This window comes from Eretmochelys imbricata, chromosome 3, assembly GCF_965152235.1.
Source record: "Eretmochelys imbricata isolate rEreImb1 chromosome 3, rEreImb1.hap1, whole genome shotgun sequence".
NCBI classification, from domain to species: domain Eukaryota; kingdom Metazoa; phylum Chordata; order Testudines; family Cheloniidae; genus Eretmochelys; species Eretmochelys imbricata.
The window spans coordinates 18,074,405-18,096,381 of NC_135574.1; the positions used below are offsets into that span (position 1 = coordinate 18,074,405).

Sequence of the window (21,977 nt, forward strand, 5' to 3'; positions counted from 1 at the left end):
GGAACCAATATCAACTCTGGATTAGGACTCAAGATTCCTGCTTCAGTCATACCCACCTGTGTTTGAGTTGAAATGTTTACTTTCTTTTTACTTACCATGGTGTATCTGATCAGATGTGCCTTTGTGACTGCCACCAACACACTGCGAATTGAACTAGAGCCTTCCAGAGCTGAAGGCATGAGTCTCTGCAGCTTGAGCTAAAGAGCCAGGCACTCTTGTTACGGGAGGAACGTAACAGATTCTCATTCTTTGTGGATTGAGCTCAGAGTGGGAAACGTTACATGCACTGACTGACCCGTGAGTTACACGTTGTTTGTACCTGATTGTTCTTCTTCGAGTGCTGGTTCCTGTGTTCATTCCACACCTGGGTAAAGATGTGTACTATGTGACTCAAAAATCCCAGGATTTTTATTTTAATTCTGCTTTCCCCTGTGCTTCTCACATCCACTGGGAGCAGAAGAAATAGAAACATTGAAATATTGCCTCTAACTCATCATGAGTCTCAATAGTCTTGATTCTGTCAAAGCTAAGGGATTCTGGAAATTTCAGAGAAGCCAGATTTGTAAGATTTTGAGCTACATTTCAGACCGTAAAGATTTAGATAAACTTCTGAGACATTTCTAAGCTCTGAATTAGAGCTTAGAAATAAGCTCCGGGGGAAGGAGACTAAAGCCCTGAGGTAAGTGGGGAAGCGGGATACCGGGAGGAAGCATGAGCAGGAGCGTCTGAGAGGGGAGGGCTCCTGCCTCATACTGAGAACGAGGGGTGATCAGCGGGTTATCTCAAGTGCCTATATACAAATGCACAAAGCCTGGGAAACAAGCAGGGAGAACTGGAGGTCCTGGCAAAGTCAGGGAATTATGATGTGATTGGAATAACAGAGACTTGGTGGGATAACTCGCATGACTGGAGTACTGTCATGGATGGGTATAAACTGTTCAGGAAGGACAGGGAGGCCAGAAAAGGTGGGGGAGTTGCACTGTATGTAAGGGAGCAGTATGACTGCTCAGAGCTCAAGTATGAAACTGCAGAAAAACCTGAATGTCTCTGGATTAAGTTTAGAAGCGTGAGCAACAAGGGTGATGTCGTGGTGGGAGTCTGCTATAGACCACCGGACCAGGGGGATGAGGTGGACGAGGCTTTCTTCCGGCAACTCGCAGAACCTACTAGATCGCAGGCCCTGGTTCTCATGGGCGACTTCAATCATCCTGATATCTGCTGGGAGAGCAATACAGCGGTGCACAGACAATCCAGGAAGTTTTTGGACACTGTAGGGGACAATTTCCTGGTGCAAGTGCTGGAGGAGCCAACTAGGGGCGGAGCTCTTCTTGACCTGCTGCTCACAAACCAGGAAGAATTAGTAGGGGAAGCAAAAGTGGTTGGGAACCTGGGAGGCAGTGACCATGAGATGGTCGAGTTCAGGATCCTGACACAAGGAAGAAAGGAAAGCAGCAGAATACGGACCCTGGACTTCAGAAAAGCAGACTTTGACTCCCTCAGGGAACTGATGGGCAAGATCCCCTGGGAGAATAACATGAGGGGGAAAGGAGTCCAGGAGAGCTGGCTGTATTTTAAAGAACCCTTATTGAGATTACAGGGACAAACCATCCCGATGTGTAGAAAGAATAGTAAATATGGCAGGCGACCAGCTTGGCTTAACAGTGAAATCCTTGCTGATCTTAAACACAAAAAAGAGGCTTACAAGAAGTGGAAGATTGGACAAATGACCAGGGATGAGTATATAAATATTGCTCGGGCATGTAGGAATGAAAATCAGGAAGGCTAAATCACACCTGGAGTTGCAGCTAGCGAGGGATGTTAAGAGTAACAAGAAGGGTTTCTTCAGGTATGTTGGCAATAAGAAGAAAGCCAAGGAAAGCGTGGGCCCCTTACTGAATGAGGGAGGCAACCTATTGACAGAGGATGTGGAAAAAGCTAATGTATTCAATGCTTTTTTTGCCTCTGTCTTCACGAACAAGGTCAGCTCCCAGACTACTGCACTGGGCATCACAACATGGGGAATAGATGGCCAGCCCTCTGTGGAGAAAGGGGTGGTTAGGGACTATTTAGAAAAACTGGATGTGCACAAGTCCATGGGGCTGGATGCGTTGCATCCGAGAGTGCTAAAGGAATTGGCGGATGTGATTGCAGAGCCATTGGCCATTGTCTTTGAAAACTCATGGCGATCGGGGGAAGTCCCGGAAGACTGGAAAAAGGCTAATGTAGTGCCAATCTTTAAAAAAAGGAAGAAGGAGGATCCTGGGAACTACAGGCCGGTCAGCCTCACCTCAGTCCCCGGAAAAATCATGGAGCATGTCCTCAAGGAATCAATTCTGAAGCACTTAGAGGAGAGGAAAGTGATCAGGAACAGTCAGCATGGATTCACCAAGGGAAAGTCATGCCTGACTAATCTAATTGCCTTCTATGATGAGATAACTGGTTCTGTGGATGAAGGGAAAGCAGTGGACGTGTTATTCCTCTGCTTTAGCAAAGCTTTTGACACGGTCTCCCACAGTATTCTTGTCAGCAAGTTCAAGTAGTATGGGCTGGATGGATGCACTACAAGGTGGGTAGAAAGTTGGCTAGATTTTCGGGCTCAACGGGTAGTGATCAATGGCTCCATGTCTAGTTGGCAGCCGATATCTAGTGGAGTGCCCCAAGGGTCGGTCCTGGGGCCGGTTTTGTTCAATATCTTCATTAATGATCTGGAGGATGGTGTGGATTGCACCCTCAGCAAGTTTGCGGATGACACTAAACTGGGAGGAGTGGTAGATACGCTGGAGGGTAGGGATAGGATACAGAGGGACCTAGACAAATTGGAGGATTGGGCCAAAAGAAATCTGATGAGGTTCAACAAGGACAAGTGCAGACTCCTGCACTTAGGATGGAAGAATCCAATGCACCGCTACAGACTAGGGACCGAATGGCTAGGCAGCAGTTCTGCAGAAAAGGACCTAGGGGTGACAGTGGACGAGAAGCTGGATATGAGTCAACAGTGTGCCCTTGTTGCCAAGAAGGCCAATGGGATTTTGGGATGTATAAGTAGGGGCATTGCCAGCAGATCGAGGGACGTGATCGTTCCCCTCTATTCGACATTGGTGAGGCCTCATCTGGAGTACTGTGTTCAGTTTTGGGCCCCACACTACAAGAAGGATGTGGAGAAATTGGAGTCCAGCGAAGTGCAGCAAAAATGATTAGGGGTCTGGAACACATGACTTATGAGGAGAGGCTGAGGGAACTGGGACTGTTTAGTCTACGGAAGAGGAGAATGAGGGGGGATTTGATAGCTGCTTTTAACTACCTGAAAGGTGGATCCAAAGAGGATGGATCTAGACTATTCTCAGTGATAGCAGATGACAGGACAAGGAGTAATGGTCTCAAGTTGCAGTGGGGGAGATTTAGGTTGGATATTAGGAAAAAACTTTTTCACTAGGAGGGTGGTAAAACACTGGAATGCGTTACCTAGGGAGGTGGTGGAATCCCCTTCCTTAGAAGTTTTTAAGGTCAGGCTTGACAAAGCCCTGGCTGGGATGATTTAGTTGGGATTGGTCCTGCTCTGGGCAGGGGGTTGGACTAGATGGCCTCCAGAGGTCCCTTCCAACTCTGTTATTCTATGATTCTATGATTCTAACTGAACTTCTGAATCTCTAGAGGTTCACCCATCACTAGTTAGGGCCTCTTTGAGCCCCTTCACCATGGCAATGCTCTTAGTAGGGGAGTATTCTTTTGTGGTGGTTTTCTTTAATTTGTCTATTCAGATTTTTCAAATTGCACCCATTTAGGGTTCTAGATGCATGTACAATACACTGTATAAGTACCGGTACATATCAAACAGTGGTCAGGATGGCACAATAGCAATATTGAAATCCTCCTAATTCTTTCCCTCGGGAGTTATCTGGGACGTTGTGTGTGCCCCAAAGAGTGAGCTCATGCTCTGACATTCTAAGGCGTTAGCAAGTTCCAGAGTCTAGGGCCAACTACTTACAGTGCCCTGCCCCAGTCCTCTGACAAACCCCTCCAGGACTGTAAATTCAAATGTTGATTTCAACTACACAAAGAGACATGATATCTTAAGGTACATTGGGCTTAAGCCAACAAAGAGCTTTATAGATCAAGAGCTTTTTGCTTTCTTCCTCTACTTTCTTCCAATCCACTTGCTTTCCCTCCTCCATCTCTTGTAGAATTAATCTGTTGCTGCATGGTATAAATTCTCATTGGGTAATGGTTCTTTCCAGTTCTTATCTATCTTCTGTGTGCTTCTTCCCTACCAGTTCTCGCTGTACTGCATCTAGGATCCTTTAATTCTTCTGAATGTTACACAATGAGAAAGCAATGTTTGCTCCCCGGCAGTCTCTCTAATTATAGCATTATGGCAGGTGTCACCAGGAGGTGCTGCTGCATGTAGTTCCAAATTATTTTTTCTTAGTGTGTGAGCAAAAGTTAAGTCTTAGGAAGCCATGCTGTGGTGATGATAGTTTGGGCTATGCAAAGTTCTGTGTAAAAGTGGTGGGTTCTTGGACAGGAGCTGTGCAATCACCAGCAGAGTATACTCTCCTGTCTGGGCTCTGATTAAATTAAATTCTTGAAGCAAGGATGGTTTGTGGTTAGGGCGATAGCCTAGGACCTGGAAGAGCTGGGCTCATTTCCCAGCTCCGCCATAAACCTCCGGTGTGACCATATGGAGCCATATAAGTACTTACGAGAGAGATCTAGATAGGCAGAGTTTCCCTCTGGAAACCAGGCATTGGTGTTGGGCTGAGCTTCCTGAAAGAAGGTCTTCACCTGCATGCTAGTTGACTGTCACTGTTCCGGGACTGGCTGTATATGTGTAAATAAAAGAAGTTATGTTTGAGTATATCCAGACTCTGCCTCACTGATTTTTTTTGCCATGGTGAAGCCCATCTGCAGGGCCCTGACACCTGCTACCACTTAGCAAAGAGGTGATGCTAGTGTCAGAATGCAATATTGCTTTGGAAGAAGGGGCAACCATAGGAACACACAGGAAGCATCTGTAGGAAGTGACCTGGAAAAAAATCCCATTAAAGAGCTTGCGTGTCTGCAGTGATTCTCAGGAGAAATGAATGGGTGGATACCACAAAGTTCTGAATGCATCAGTGCATTAAGTTTCAGACCATTAATCATTTAAGAAAAGACAGCTGGCCATGTTCTGCTTTCTCTGTGTTTGAAGTTGCTCACATGTCTGTTCTTTGACTGTAGGTTTTCCAGAAACGAATGGCTGAATCAGGCTGTCTCACAGAAGAAGAAATGGGATTGATCTTTGTTAACTGGAAGGAGCTCATAATGTCTAATACAAAGTTACTTAAGTGAGTACAGCTAGCATGTGTGCCTCCTAAAAGAGAGCCCACTAATGTCTAAGCTTTCCCCAAAATGATAATGTATTCTCCCAATCCACTCGGCAGGAACTGGTTTTCTTGTAAGGCGTGGTCGACACTAGAAAATTAGGTTGGCATAATACGTCAATCAGGGATGTGAAAAATCCACAACCCTGAGCGGCATAGTTATGCCAACCCAAGTTCTCGTGTGGATGGTGCTAGGTCAATGGAAGAAGTCCTCCATCGACCTAACTACCGCCTCTCGGGCAGGTGAATTACCTGCGCCGACAGGAGAATCCCTCCTATCACCGTAGGTAGTGTCTACACTGAAGCGCTACAGCAGCGCAGCTGTGCCTCTGTAGCATTTTAAGTGTAGACAGGCCCTCAGTGTTTCTGCTCCTGCCTCAGAGGCTCGTTCACCTGCACATCCATCAATGTGATAATGCCATCATGTGCCAGCAATGCCCCTCTGCCATGTACATTGGTCAAACTGGACAGTCTCTACGTAAAAGAATAAATGGACACAAATCAGATGTCAAGAATTATAACATTCATAAACCAGTCAGAGAACACTTCAATCTCTCTGGTCACGCGATTACAGACATGAAAGTTGCGATATTACAACAAAAAAACTTCAAATCCAGACTCCAGTGAGAGACTGTTGAATTGGAATTCATTTGCAAATTGGATACAATTAACTTAGGCTTGAATAGAGACTGGGAGTGGCTAAGTCATTATGCAAGGTAACCTATTTCCCCTTGTTTTTTCCTACCCCCCTGCCCCCCCGCCAGACGTTCTTGTTAAACCCTGGATTTGTGCTGGAAATGGCCCACCTTGATTATCATACACATTGTAAGGAGAATGATCACTTTAGATAAGCTATTACCAGCAGGAGAGTGGGGTGGGGGGAGGTATTTTTTCATGCTTTGTGTGTATAAAAAGATCTTCTACACTTTCCACAGTATGCATCCGATGAAGTGAGCTGTAGCTCACGAAAGCTTATGCTCAGATAAATTGGTTAGTCTCTAAGGTGCCACAAGTACTCCTTTTTTTTTTTTTTTTTTTTGCTCCTGCTGATTATTTCCCACTTGATAATCCTGCGATGTCAATTCAGAGCATTTAAGTATAATGTCACAAAGAAAGGGTTATGAGAGGGAAAGGAACAAAGAACGGGAGCAGGTGAACTTTTAACGGAGGGCCTTAGAAATATAGAATATGTGAGGAAAATATATATATAACATGTTTTTCAGAAAGAAAAGGAGTACTTGTGGCACCTTAGAGACTAACCAATTTATTTGAGCATGAGCTTTCGTGAGTTACAGCTCACTTCATCAGATGCATACCGTGGAAACTGCAGCAGACTTTATATATACACAGAGAATATGAAACAATACCTCCTCCCACCCCACTGTCCTGCTGGTAATAGCTTATCTAAAGTAATCATCAGGTTAGGCCATTTCCAGCACAAATCCAGGTTTTCTCACCCTCCACCCCCCCACACAAATTCACTCTCCTGCTGGTGATAGCCCATCCAAAGTGACAACTCTCTACACAATGTGCATGATAATCAAGTTAGGCCATTTCCTGCACAAATCCAGGTTCTCTCACTCCCTCACCCCCCTCCAAAAACCCACCCCCATACACACACAAACTCACTCTCCTGCTGGTAATAGCTCATCCAAACTGACCACTCTCCAAGTTTAAATCCAAGTTAAACCAGAACCTTTTGGGGGGGTGGTAGGAAAAAACAAGAGGAAATAGGCTACCTTGCATAATGACTTAGCCATTCCCAGTCTCTATTTAAGCCTAAATTAATAGTATCCAATTTGCAAATGAATTCCAATTCAGCAGTTTCTCGCTGGAGTCTGGATTTGAAGTTTTTTTGTTTTAAGATAGCGACCTTCATGTCTGTGATTGCGTGACCAGAGAGATTGAAGTGTTCTCCGACTGGTTTATGAATGTTATAATTCTTGACATCTGATTTGTGTCCATTTATTCTTTTACGTAGAGACTGTCCAGTTTGACCAATGTACATGGCAGAGGGGCATTGCTGGCACATGATGGCATAAATCACATTGGTGGATGTGCAGGTGAACGAGCCTCTGATAGTGTGGCTGATGTTATTAGGCCCTGTGATGGTGTCCCCTGAATAGTGTGGAGGGGTGGAGGGTGAGAAAACCTGGATTTGTGCTGGAAATGGCCTAACCTGATGATTACTTTAGATAAGCTATTACCAGCAGGACAGTGGGGTGGGAGGAGGTATTGTTTCATATTCTCTGTGTATATATAAAGTCTGCTGCAGTTTCCACGGTATGCATCTGATGAAGTGAGCTGTAGCTCACGAAAGCTCATGCTCAAATAAATTGGTTAGTCTCTAAGGTGCCACAAGTACTCCTTTTCTTTTTGCGAATACAGACTAACACGGCTGTTACTCTGAAACATGTTTTTCAGAGTTTTCTGAGAGTGAATTTTTGCAATGACAAACCTGTTAATTATTTACTATATGATGGGATGATGCTGTAGGCATGTGCGGGGTTAAATCCGACTAGATCAGCATTTGTCAAACTGGACATCGGACCTAAAAGGTCAGACTATTGTAGAAAGGTCTTGAGAGTGGCGGCTGCTGGCTGGGTGTCCAGCTCTGAAGGCAGTGCCACCGACAGCCGCAGCACAGAAGCCGCAGCACATGCTATGGCGGGAGGTGGGGGAAGTCACCACTTTTTGGGGGGGAATGGTCATCACAACCTGAAATATTTTCAAAGGGGATTCCAGCAAAAAATATTTTGAGAACCCCTGAACTGGATGATCATGATGGTCCGTTCTTTGACCTTAAAGTCTATAAGTCTGTGAAGGCCAGTGGTTGCACTGTTTGTCCAAAAACGCCTTGAAGGGGAGGGAGTATTCCCATTGTTTCAGATATCACTTCCTCAGCAATCTACATCTGTTATTCAAGTCTGTCAGTACAGCATGCAGTGCCAGCATTCAGTCAGATTTGTGATACATCTGAAGCCTAACAGTTCTGGAAGGGAGGTTTTTTTTCTGTAGGAACTCGATGATATTGAGTGGAATCAAGAATCCACCTGTCTGACAGATGGAAATTCTGAGACTCCAGGATTAGGCCACTTCTGCATTACAGAGTCAAACTGTGAAATTCTCTCCTCTGCAGAGCCCTGCGTGTGCGTAAGAAGACAGGAGGAGAAAAAATGCCGGTGCAGATGATGGGGGACATCCTGGCTGCCGAGCTCTCTCACATGCAGGCCTATATCAGATTCTGCAGTTGCCAGCTCAATGGAGCTGCATTGCTGCAACGGAAAACAGATGAAGAAACAGAGTTCAAAGAATTCTTAAAGGTATTCTATTCATATTGTATCCTGATTTCCTTTCCCTTGATGGCAGGGCACGTTCAAAAGCCTGTCCAACGAAAGGTTGACTTGACCAGAAAAATCCAGGACTTCAGAATCCTTCATGCATAGATAAAATCCTCTGCTTTCCTATGAATCTGATATGCGGATAGTGTTAACATTCAGTGACAGTTGCTGTAGAACGTGTTCTTCATGTTCCCTTGCGAGTGTTTTATTCCATTTTCCATTTCACTGTTTCACATTAATCCAGCATAGTTGCTGCACCTTCAAAGTTACAGTGCTTGAGTTTGCCTTTCTTTCACGATTCATGCTACAAAAGAGGTTGGAGTTGATTGATTTGGACTGCAAGGCTTTTAAACACCCTGTATAACTGGCAAAATCAATGAGCTGTTGCTGGATTGTTCTGTTTTGGACTGTGTGATTGCTATAGGTGCAAGGACTTCACAAAAGTGAGACATGCGCCATGAGGCTAACAGAGAGCATAACATTACATAAAATAACTAAGAGTAAGGAACTGCTGCTGCAGCTCTACTGATGAGTTGTCTTTGATGAAGGACAATCAGCAGCGAAGGGGAAAATACCAAAACATTTGACACAGAGTTTAGGTTTGTTTTTTTTTTTAAACAAACTCTCCCGGATCCTTATGTAAAATAAAAACGAAGTCAGCTTTAAATTATAGGGTTTTGGTGACTACAGGAACTTCACTTTCCTGGCTTATGTTGGCAGAATGTCTCAGGTTTGTCTACACTGAAATTAACCACCAGTGGCAGGCTTGTGGCAGCTGACTGGAGCTCATGGGGCTGGGACTGTGCTGCTGTTTAATTGCAGTGTAAACGTTCAGGCTCAGGCTGCAGTCCTAGTTCTGGGACCCTCCCACCTCACATGGTCCTAGAGCCTGGGCTCCAGCCCGAGCCTGAACATCTACACCTCAATTAAAGAGCCCCTTAGCCCAAGCCCTGGGACCCCGAGTCAGCTGGCATGGGCCAGACGCAGGTTTTTAATTGAAGTGTAGAGTAGACATACCCTCAGTAGAATGACAGTTCTATCATTCTTTGCCATTGGTTCTAAATGTAAATGCACTGTGATTTTTCACCTAGATCGGCTCTAGGATTTCTTGCAGTAACTGGGAAGATTCATTCCATCAGGCACTGTTCAGTGCAGTGATGCAAATAGTTATTTTTATTTCTTGATCAGTAATGCAATGTCTCTGGATTACACCATAGAAACTAGCCTCTGACCCCCGCTGTAAAGGAATGCCACTCTCCAGCTTCCTGCTGAAACCTATGCAAAGAATTACACGCTACCCTCTGCTCATAAAGAGCGTGAGTATCCTGGGTTTGTAAAATTCTGAATCTTTTAGCATTTTAAATTTGATTTTGGTATCAGTATAACTGCAGTTGCAAAACAGAGAAAGCATTGTTATGTAATAAGGATTTCCTTATAAGTGTATCACATCTGGCGCCTATCCTTACCTGGGTTTTATCTCTGTCTGTTTCTGTTTCCTCCCTTCTGATCCCAACCAGATTCTGGAGAATACCCCAGAAAACCACCCAGATCACAGTAATCTCAAGCTTGCCTTGGAACGCGCAGAGGAGCTGTGTTCTCAAGTTAATGAAGGCGTGCGTGAGAAAGAGAACTCAGACAGGCTGGAGTGGATACAGTCCCATGTACAGTGTGAAGGACTTGCTGAGGTAACTGGCTTAGCTAGTGCTTGGGTGGCTGGCATAGATAGGGGTGTAATGTAGAGCCTTTTAAAGTTAATTTACACAGAAACCAGGTAGGAAAAAATAAGTGGTGGTAGCATGTTCTGCCAGCTAACATCACCTGAGCTCTACCCACTTGTGATCTCAAAGGGAGATGCCACTCACTAGATTGTGTGAATATCCATAATATGATTATCCCTCACCTTTCTTGCCTGCTTTGAGCAGCAGTGAAATTGCTGACGTTTTAAACTTGTACCATTAAACTTCAGTTAATATTAACTGAAGCAATTTCCCACTCTTCAGATTTTGCTTAAGCTGCCAGCAAACTGAGGCAGATGTTCCTATGTGGTATTACTCTTTGTCCACATTTTTGAAGTTTTTCTTCACAACAGTAAGAGCCTAGAAACTATTTTTAAACTTAATTCTCGAGCACAAGATGGCAGCCACTAGGGAAAAGTTTCAGCTCACCAGCCCAGTCAGACTCCTGAATTTGTGGTCTTAAAGCCCTAAACTAATGTTTTTCGTTGAGAATAGGGCTGAAACCACTACAGACTATAAGGAAGTTGACTTCTCTTAAGACTTGCTAGGATTCTTTCCCATGTACTATAAACTACTGGGGGAAATACACAAGAATTCTGCCTGCATTAAACAAAGAAGGTAGGATTTTGAGGGTCATAACCAATAATCACTCTGAAGACAATCAGGAAATGATGTACATAATATCCAGCTGCTGCTGCTACTCACATATTGATTATATCTCTCTTAGCAACCGATTTTCAACTCCATTACAAACTGCCTGGGTCCCCGAAAGCTCCTGCACAGCGGCAAGCTCTATAAAACAAAGAGCAATAAGGAACTATATGGCTTCCTCTTCAATGACTTCCTGCTCCTTACCTACATGGTCAAGCAGTTTGTTTCTTCAGGGTCAGATAAACTGTTCAGCCCCAAGTCCCACTCTCAGTTCAAAATGTATAAAATGGTGAGTGAATTAAAAAGCAAATTAGTAGTTCTTGATCTCTTAATAGGAATCCTGTTCTCTCTCTCTGTGGTGATACATTATCTAGTGCTGCTTGATTATTCACGATTGTACTGAGTATTGCACAGTCTCGACTGTATTGGGTGTAATTTTCATTCATTGGGACTGAACGTTGACTATGTGGGGATTTTCTCTCAGTGGACACACAACCCCTATTCAGGAAATGTGAGTATGCTGAAGAGAGAGCCCTCCTTGCATCAGTTTTATAAAATCCTCTCTCTGCTTCATAGTCGAGTACCTCCACAGTACTCTGGCCAATCTGGTCAGAAACAGGAACCTGAGGTGAGCCTCTTAAATCCACATTAATATTCATTCATTCACTGATTTTTGAGAACAAGGTGCATGGTGCTCAGTGGTTTTGAAAATTAGGCCACTTGTTTAGAACCCTAAATGTTGACTTGTGAGCCTAACTTTAGTCCCCTGTACTTGAAAATGTGGGCCTCTGGGTCCAACCCCTGAATGCTTCCCAATGAGTGCTCACAGTGCTCCTGAAGGGGGTAGGCAAGTACGCTCATTTTCTGATGGAGGAAACCCAAGATGCTGAGAGGTTAAGTGTTTGCTCAAAGCCACACACTAAGTCTGTGATAAAGTTGGGAGTAAAAAGCAGGAACTCCTGTTTCCCAGTCTTGCATTCGTCCATGCTGTTTCACTGCTTATACAGCTCTCTCCTTTTCATAAAGCAGTTTTCTTAGGTAGCCAAGAGTGTGTTTTAGCCCTGTATTTTCTGGTTTATCTCTTAGTCCTAGAAAGAGTTTCTAAAATCTTTAAATATTGATCTCTCTGTTTTTCTGGTGTCCTGAGAGGGGTGTTCACTTTCTTTAGCAAAAGAAGATGTATTTAAATATCATAGTTTTGTTTCTGCTTATCATCACAGTGAGTTTGCCACAGCGAAGTTTGCCTTTCCTGTATGTCTTTCAGCCTCTTTTCCTTAATGAAGTCCTAGTGAAATTGCCAACCGACCCTTCGAGTGATGATCCAGTTTTCCATATCTCCCACATTGACAGAGTCTACACGCTAAAAACAGACAATATTAATGAGAGGTGAGTACCAGACATGCTGAGCCTTTTGGGACCTCGGTGGGTGGAAGAAAAAAGTGTTTAAGCCAGACACTCCAGTGGCTCGTTGCAGTTTAAGGGCAGCAGAACTTCTACAGATTACTCCTCTGTACACTAATGTGGGAGTGCTTACACCATGCAGAACTCACTTCAGACACACATGGACAAGCTGAAGGCATGGGGAAACTTTCTGTTGACTCACTGGGTGTTAGATAAGATCCATGGTGAGCGTTCAGCCAAGAGCTGGCTCCCTACCAAGTCTGTAAAGATTTGTCTGTCAATTCAGGGGGTTTCCTTCTGGACTCAGAACACACAGTGGACTTGTAAATAATTTTCTCACCTGCAAGTACATAGAGAGAGCCTGTTTTGCCCTCATCATACTGGTCTAAATCAGGATGAACTGCTTTGAAGTCAGTGGAGTTACAAGCTGGTGTAGGAGGGGGGTCTTTGTAATAAGCCATCAGCTCTTAGCTACATTTTTGCTGCTGAAAGGCTGGTGTCTCAAAGGATAATCGGCTTGTTCCATGATCCCACTGAGTATTTAATATGAGCTAGCAGTTCATAATGGGGAAGCATTTTCGCTTGGCAAAGAGACTGCAACAAGAAGCTGGATGGAGGAGGACTGAGGTTGGATGAGGAGGGCTGGCTGGGCCAGGAGACTGGGACAGGGATCAGAAGCCTCAGGAGTGAGACTGGGACTCAGGAAGGAAGGAGAATGAGACTGGGACAAGGATCTAAGGGTGGAGAAAAGACAGGACTGGGACAAGGACAGAGTCACGGAGTGACACTGACCATTTAAGAGGAAGTGTGACGTATTAGCTGCCTCCTAATTGGGCTTAAATAAGGTCACCTTTGCTCTACGGGGAGAAGATTTAGTAAGTTGGAGGCAGAGACAGCAGGAATCAGCCAGGAAAAGGGGCAGGGGAGAGTTGACAAATACAAGGATTACTGAGAGGACCCTGAAGGAACCAGTAGTTGGTTTCTGGGAGAAGGCAGGAGAGCAGCAAGAGGGGTTCGCTGGCTGACTTCCCAGATCCAGAGGGCTGAAAGGGACTGAAAGTCACAGCAGCAGAGGGAGGTGCCTCCTGATGTCTAAGCTGGAGAGCCGAAGCTGAGGGCCAGAGAGGGCTGAAGGCAGAGGAGCAGCAAAGTCACTTATCCGCTGGCATCTCCTTACCTGGAGAGCTGGAGCTGGGGAAACAGTGAGAGAGCCAGGGGGAGTAAGGGATGCTTCCCTGGTGAGGATGATCTCCCACCAGAAAGGCTGTGGGGTTTGCTCTGGGAAGAGGAGGGTTGCACTCCAGTTGGAAGGGCTGTGGTGTCTGTCCTGGCTGAGGGACAGAAGAGGATGGACAGAGTCTGGGTGTGGCAGAAGACACTGGGATGTGGTATTTGTTAGGTCAATGGATGAGGTGTATTTGATAGACCACTTGCACTGTGGTGCTACATGAACTATGTTTTGGGACCTACGTTTTGGATTGTTTGTGCAATCAATGTTTTGTAATAAACTAGCCACTAGGAGGGGTATTCTTGAGGCAAGAGACCCTGGTGTGGAGTTACTGGGGACTCTGAAGAAGGGAAACTGAGGTGGTCTGCCACAGGAGCATGATCTAGGCTGGGGTTGCCCTCTAACAGACAGGTTTGAGGGGGGATGGGACAGAAGGGGTCAAGCTTTGCAGAGTAGGTAGAAGAATCTGTGCCCATAAGAGCACACTCCCTTCTAGAGCCTGGAATGGAACCCAAAATCCCTGAGTCTCACCATATCTCTGCTGTCAGCAAATATCTGTGTAACCCACTGGCAGTGTGTCCAATTCCCTCTAGTGCTGTTCCACACAGAGGATGACAACTTATTACTGAAAGAAAAGGAGTACTTGTGGCACCTTAGAGACTAACCAATTTATTTGAGCATGAGCTTTCGTGAGCTACAGCTCACTTCATCGGATGCATACCGTGGAAACTGCAGCAGACTTTATATACACACAGAGATCATAAAACAATACCTCCTCCCACCCCACTGTCCTGCTGGTAATAGCTTATCTAAAGTGATCATCAAGTTGGGCCATTTCCAGCACAAATCCAGGTTTTCTCACCCTCCACCCCCCCACACACAAACTCACTCTCCTGCTGGTAATAGCCCATCCAAAGTGACAACTCTCTACACAATGTGCATGATAATCAAGGTGGGCCATTTCCTGCACAAATCCAGGTTCTCTCACCCCCTCACCCCCCTCCAAAAAACACACACACAAACTCACTCTCCTGCTGGTAATAGCTCATCCAAAGCGACCACTCTCCCTACAATGTGCATGGTAATCAAGGTGGGCCATGTCCAGCACAAATCCAGGCTTTCTCCCTCCCCCCCCCGCCCTTTTTTTTTTTTTTCCCCGGGGACACACACACACACACAAACTCACTCTCCTGCTGTTTGTATGTGTGGGGGGGGGAGGGTGAGAAAACCTGGATTTGTGCTGGAAATGGCCCAACTTGATGATCACTTTAGATAAGCTATTACCAGCAGGACAGTGGGGTGGGAGGAGGTATTGTTTCATATTCTCTGTGTGTATATAAAGTCTGCTGCAGTTTCCACGGTATGCATCCGATGAAGTGAGCTGTAGCTCACGAAAGCTCATGCTCAAATAAATTGGTTAGTCTCTAAGGTGCCACAAGTACTCCTTTTCTTTTTGCGAATACAGACTAACACGGCTGTTACTCTGAAACTTATTACTGCTATCTGTAACGCCATTAGCTGAAGTGGAAGAGGTCTATGTGATGGATCTAAAGGTTTCAACCCTACTGATGACCCATGTATCATATGATGCCAGCTAGTGGAATTCATTTTTTTCAGTTTGCTTTTTTCAAAACCTAGGAAATTAAACACAAAAATAATGTTAAAAGAAAATTGTTAAGGATGCAATGTCAACCACTCAAAAGTTAGAGGTCCTGAGGAAAAAGTAGTATGTGATCAAAAAGTTAAAGACCGTATCATAATGTAGAGTAGACAAACAAGGGGACTGACCTAAGGGTGCACAAGCAACCCTAACTGTTGCATTTCCTAACTCTTGAGTGCTTGACTTTGCAATCTTAATAATGTTTTTTTTAACATAGTGGTTTTGTGTGTAATATCTCATGTATAGGCTACCCACATGTGCCAGCCTAATTTTTAGTCCTTTTCCTGATGCATAATTAGCACGGGCTTCTCTTTGTCTAGACCAACATATTGCATAAAACTGAGACCCTTTGGAGAAGGTTTAAATTACACTAAAAAAATTGTTCTCCATAAAACCGATTGCAAAATTCTCAGCCTCCATGAGATTCACGCCACTCATCTCTACACACCCCACATACCAGTACCAGAGCACACATACCAGCTAAGGAGAGGGCTGGTGCCACTGCTTTAGGCTGGGTCGGGTAGGCAAGAGACCATTTTTCGGATGATTTCACATGGTAGTTGGGGGCAATGGACCAAGCCTTTGCTAGGTCCCCTTACTCCAAAGATGGCCACAGAGGCACCTTCACAAAGCCCATAAAGGAGAGAGCACAGCCTAACCTTCGCTTTGTTAGACTCCAAGAGCTCAGTCTAACTGGTATATCACTATGAAGCAGGTTCTCCAGTCTCATAATTGTTCTCATGGCTCTTCTCTGAACCCCTTCCAATTTATCAACATCCTTCTTGAATTGTGGGCACCACTATTCCAGCAGCAGTCGCACCAGTGCCAAATACAGAGGTAAAATAACCTCTCTACTTGTGCTTGAGATTCCTGTTTATGCATCTCAGGATCACATGAGCTTTTTTGGCCATGTCACACTGGGAGGTCATGTTCAGCTGATTATCTGCTACAACCCCCAAATCTTTTTCAGAGTCGCTGCTTCCCAGGACAGAGTCCCCCGTCCTGTAAGGACTGGCTACAGTCTTTGTTCCTGGATGTAATCCATTTACAGTTAGCCATAATTTTACATCAAATGAATAGATGATGGTGGGATCCTTGTGGTCAAGGAGACCTCAGATCAGCTCATCTCAAAAGAAGGGAACAAAAAAATGTGACTTGAATTAAAGACCGTGAGATTTATTAAGTGTTGCTGGAATAACAAGCAAGATTCTTGGCTCCAAAGTGACTCTGCAGGGATTAATTTTCACAGGACGGCCTGGGTCCAGAAGATCAAAGGAGCATCAGAGCAGTATATTGAAACCGAGAAGAAGAAACGTGAAAAAGCTTATCAAGGTACAAAATGTGGGCACTGGCCTAAAAGGGTGCAGGGCTCTCGTGTGCCTGGAAGGATTTCAGAGTCTTCTCTTGAGGAAGCAGCTTCCAAGGTGGTTGAGCTAATGTCCCTCTTCCAAATGATTAACTCTTGACTGGGAGTGTAGGTGCTATTGAATGGCTGAGTGTGTAACTCGTGTATTAATAGAAGGGGTCTCTACATATCAACTGACTACATCACTTGTTCCAAATGGGACAAATTAAAGTAATATTGTTGCCAGTTTTATTTGTACTGTCAAGCTGTTTATTAATTCTGATTTTCTTTTCCAGCACGCTCACAGAAGAGCTCAGGGATAGGACGCTTGATGGTACATGTGATTGAAGCTACAGAGCTGAAAGCCTGTAAACCTAATGGTAATAATTTAGGGGTGGAAGGCTAGTATATTCAGAGAGGCGGGTTAAGAGTTCATTGAGTCAGGCAAAAGTGCAGATTTCAGTGACAGGGGTGGCTCTCAGGGATGCAATGGGGTGACATCTTTCTGCTGTACTAGTGAATAAATTGTTGCCTAATCCAAGCTTTTGGGATTGCAGTGCAGAATGCACCTTCAAAGAGCAGTCACAATAGGTGAGAGGTTTTTGTATTGGGCTGTACAGTTGTGTAAATCCAGCCTCTGAGGAAGACTTTTACTTTGAAGAATAAGATGAAGAACAAGAGAAACGTGAGAGCGCCTTGGCTGTGGTCTGGCTCTTTTGTGTGTTCCTATTAATAAAGACTCTTCAGTACTAGATCTGCTTAGGGAAAAGCATTTCACCATTTGTCCTATGCTTAGGGAAAAGCAATCCGTATTGTGAAATCAGCATGGGATCGCAGAGCTATTCAACCAGGACGCTGCAGGACACTTTGAACCCTAAGTGGAACTTCAATTGTCAGTTCTTTATTAAGGACCTTTATCAGGATGTGCTGTGTATCACCATGTTTGACCGGGATCAGTTCTCACCTGATGGTAGGTATAAACATTTTTTCAGGACATGGAGAATTCTCTGATCATTTTGATTGTGCTGCATGTTTTCCTCCCAAATAGCCACAAGGGCTTAACATGTGGTCCCACTCTGAGAAAAAGACACTTTCTTACTCACTAGGTATGTTAGCCCTGCAAAGTCAACACAACTCTGGGTGATCAAGCTGGATTCTATTCGGTCTTGTCCATCAGCAACAGAAGTGTTTCTTTTCAGTCTGTTACACCTGTCTAAGCCCCTGGAGGAAAATGGGGCTGCAGAAGTGTCACTGAAGGCAGAATGTGTTCCTTTCATTGCTGGTTGTGATGCATGAGAAAGAAGTCAGCTTGAGTCTCAGATCCCAGGTTACATTGGCAGAGCTGGCAGTTACAAAAACCATTTTTTTTACCTGTAAGCTGAGCACATTTGATATGGAAATCATTAATTCACAATAAACAGGGGACCTCCCAGTGCCATTTTTAGTGACATTTCAAGGTAGAACCTTATTTTTATACATGCGGTACTACTGTGTACTATAGCAGTATGCATGAGGTTGTCAGGGTGAAAGCTGTATCCTTGTAAACACACCTGTAGGACTGTTGTTCAGAATCATCATTCCTCATGGAGAGAATAAAATACATAAATCTAATTAAAAGTGGCTGAGTTAAGGCAGTTAAACCCCTTGGTTTTCTTCTTGGCACGGCAACTGATTCATTGTGAAAACTAGGGTAAGTCACTTAGCTTCTGTCTCCATTTGTAAAATGAGAATATTTGTATTTGAAAGGGATGGTATTAGAAATGAACTGATGTTTGTGAAGCATTTTGAGATCCTTAGATCAAAGACATAAGTGGAAAGTATCACTTCTAATATTTTTTAGCTCTGTGCTTCTAGAACTCTTATCTAGCAAAAAGTCCCTTTCATCTTCTAAGTTGTGCAGGATGATTATACTGGCTGAACAGTAGGCTTGTGTTTGCTGAGGTGTTACTCTTTAGTATCGTTCTCTTACTTCCTATGACTGGGAGTTACTACACGCATAAAAATTCAAGCTTTATATGATAAATACATTAACAGTAATGGGAACAACTGAATTGCCTAACATAAGAACGTAAGAATGGCCATATTGGGTCAGACCAATGGTCCATCTAGCCCAATATTCTGTCTCCAACAGTGGCCAGTGCCAGATACATCAGAGGGATTGAACAGAACAGGGCAATTATCAAGTGATCCATACCCTGTTTTCCAGTCCCAGCTTCTGGCAGTCCTAGGCTTAGGGGCTCCCAGAACATGAGGTAATCTAAACTAATCTAGTCTACTATGGGAAGTAGTCATGGCTAGGGGATTCCAAGGAAAGTGCACTAGGCACTTTGAGAAACTCTTGAGCACTAGATGATGATCCAAGAAGTCCTTCTCAGCTCTGACATCTGTGATAGGTGTCCATTTCTCTTTATATTACATAGAGCTATTAAGCCATTCTAAATGCTTGTCTAATGTTAGTGCTTGCCTTGTTTGCTCAGGTTTTCTAATCTAAGATTTATAGCTAATGCTGTTCACTTACATTTGTTCAACAGATTTCTTGGGTCGCACTGAAGTTCCAGTAGCAAAAATCAGAACAGAACAGGAGAGCAAGGGACCTACAACTAAACGTTTACTGCTGCATGAGGTTCCAACCGGGGAGGTTTGGGTCCGCTTTGATTTGCAGCTCTTTGAGCAGAAAACACTCCTTTAAGAAAACATTTTTATTTTAAAAGACAAAGCTGACAGCTTGGCCACCTCCACCAGAGCTGAAAGCATTTTACAACTCATTCATTGCTCCAAGCCAGTTACTGAGCAAGAATTCCTGTTGCATCATCACTCTTCCTAATTATCCGTTGTATATGATTTCTTTGCTGAGTCTTCAATTGCTGGTGATCTATGCAAATGCAAAATTTACTGTATATAAGATACTGTAGCTCAGTGCCTTTTTTTTATTAATATCGACATTTTTGTTGTGTTCAGATGCCAATGTTTCTGTTTTCAGGGCCATAAAAAGTATTAAATAGTATTTTGGCATCAAAATGTATGTATATATAATGTTACCACTTAGTCTAACATATAGACTGAGGAATGGTTTAGTTGAAGGCTAGAATCATTCCATTTGAAATCTGAAAAGTGATATCCACTGGAATATTCCCTTCTCAGGGTGTTAATTATAGGGATTAAATGCTGAAGCCTTCGCATTTGTGGAGGCTCTAAAATGCTGTATGTTCTTTAAAAAAAAAAAATCAAATGCAGTTCTTTACTTGAAACAGTTCTGCACTGAATAAGAAATTGCAACTTGATTTTTCTTTCTGGTTCGGTTGTATTAATCACTTCTGGCAGAGACAATGTGGTTAAAAAGAGTAAGTAGAAAAAATGATTTATTTTAAATATTGTGTGTGACCTACAATAATGTGGAAGAATATTTTTCAACTTTTAATTTTCCTAAATTATTTGTGTAAAATTACTTGGTTTTGCAGATCTCCGTGGGATGTGTATCTTAATGCTTTGTCATTGCCAACATGTACATACAGAGTGAAAAATATAAGTTTATTAATGTAATTTGTCTACATATATTTACTGATGCATATTGATTTAAAAAAAATATATTTTATTGTACAGGTGAATGGGAAATAATGGGAAGTAACTTACAAGGACTAAATTCAAGGAAAGACTATTAAAATGTAAATTTTGTTTGCCATGGGAACTGCTAGTCCAGTAGGGGTTTGTAGAACTGAAATTTGTTGCAAGCAAAATCTTCCTCCCCACATGAAAATCAGGACTGGTAAAAGGGGGTTTGTTTTTCAAAGTGTTTGACAAATAGTAACCATGTTATTGCATCCTGAATTTGCCTTGTGGACCTTTAAGCATTGCATTCAATTCCAGACAATGAATGAATTTGTATCCCACAGGTGCTACAATACCTAATAATGCCTAACAGAGTTTCAAACCTGATTACCAGCCTGAATACCCTTTCTTTGCTGGACTTAAGTCAGACCTAAGTTTTTAAGTCAGACTTAAGTTTTAACAGTTTTCTGTGGTTCAATTTTTCTAGTCCTAAATAAAAAAAAAAAAAAAATCTTGGCAGCTTTTGAGAGATTGTGTCTATCTAATTGATGGGAATCATGTTTGTTTTATACATCTTAAGGGGACAGCATTTTGTTGTGAGAAAATAAGGTGTGATTGCCAAACCTTTGCATTTTGTATTTAATTGCAGCCTACCCCTAGTGAGACAGGGGTAATGGCCCAATATTTTAAAGGTTTTGAAACTATTCAATTTGTAGAATATTGGCAGAAGTGAATACAGCTGGAATTTTAAGTACTGGTCTTCCAGAAATATGTGCCTTCTATTTCCATGCCTGGTGGTGGATAACTCAATCTTTCTAGGACCATTTGTTGCTAAAAGTCATCTCAGTTTGTGCACCTGAAAGAAAGTCTTTCAAATGTGGCGTGATATTAGTAAGCAAACTTTATTTTATACTTCAGACGCATATGTTTGTTTTCACTTACAAAGTTTTAACAGTGAAGTAAATACCAGTTCAAACAGTTCCTTGAGAATCAGAGTAACAGCCGTGTTAGTCTGTATTCGCAAAAAGAAAAGGAGTACTTGTGGCACCTTAGAGACTAACCAATTTATTTGAGCATGAGCTTTCGTGAGCTACAGCTCACTTCATCAGATGCTGATGAAGTGAGCTGTAGCTCACGAAAGCTCATGCTCAAATAAATTGGTTAGTCTCTAAGGTGCCACAAGTACTCCTTTTCTTCCTTGAGAATGTTGTTTAACTACTACAGAAGCTACAGTTACCTGTCCCCCATCAAACTGAGGATGGCTGGCCAGGGGCACTTTGAGTTGCTCGTTATTCAGACGGGATTTGTTTTTGAGGTTCTCAAGGTGCCCCATCCTCAGAGTTCTGGCCTACTGAAAAATAAACAAGATCTGGAACTAGTAAGTGAATGTTGATCTCCTTCAAGGTCATGAAAAGGACAACCCAGGGACCTGCTTTCCCTAACACGTTTTCACTGCACATTTTGATATCTGAAGTATAGAATCATAGAATATCAGAGTTGGAAGGGACCTCAGGAGGTCATCTAGTCCAACCCCCTGCTCAAAGCAGGACCAGTCCCCCGTGTTTGCCCCAGATCCCTAAATGGCCCCCTCAAGGATTGAACTCACAACCCTGGGTTTAGCAGGCCAATGCTCAAACCACTGAGCTATCCCTAAATCAGACCAGGAGTCGTAACAGACCACCTTATGTAGTAATGTGCAGATTCTAGAA

General features: G+C 43.4%; 1 protein-coding gene across 2 annotated transcripts in view; it reads left to right on the forward strand.

The window, feature by feature from the left end:
• Window positions 1-21,276, forward strand: part of ITSN2 (intersectin 2) — a 126,884-nt gene extending 105,608 nt beyond the window's left edge. For both annotated transcript variants that reach the window (XM_077812446.1, XM_077812447.1), the window contains exons 30-39: window positions 5,218-5,324; window positions 8,500-8,683; window positions 9,919-10,017; window positions 10,219-10,386; window positions 11,165-11,377; window positions 12,353-12,474; window positions 16,627-16,709; window positions 17,019-17,102; window positions 17,519-17,692; window positions 19,254-21,276. In XM_077812446.1, the coding sequence (XP_077668572.1) occupies window positions 5,218-5,324; window positions 8,500-8,683; window positions 9,919-10,017; window positions 10,219-10,386; window positions 11,165-11,377; window positions 12,353-12,474; window positions 16,627-16,709; window positions 17,019-17,102; window positions 17,519-17,692; window positions 19,254-19,411 (1,392 nt within the window). In that variant the 3' untranslated portion in view covers window positions 19,412-21,276. The remainder of the gene's footprint in view (window positions 1-5,217; window positions 5,325-8,499; window positions 8,684-9,918; window positions 10,018-10,218; window positions 10,387-11,164; window positions 11,378-12,352; window positions 12,475-16,626; window positions 16,710-17,018; window positions 17,103-17,518; window positions 17,693-19,253) is intronic.
• The last annotated feature ends 701 nt before the right edge of the window (window positions 21,277-21,977 follow it).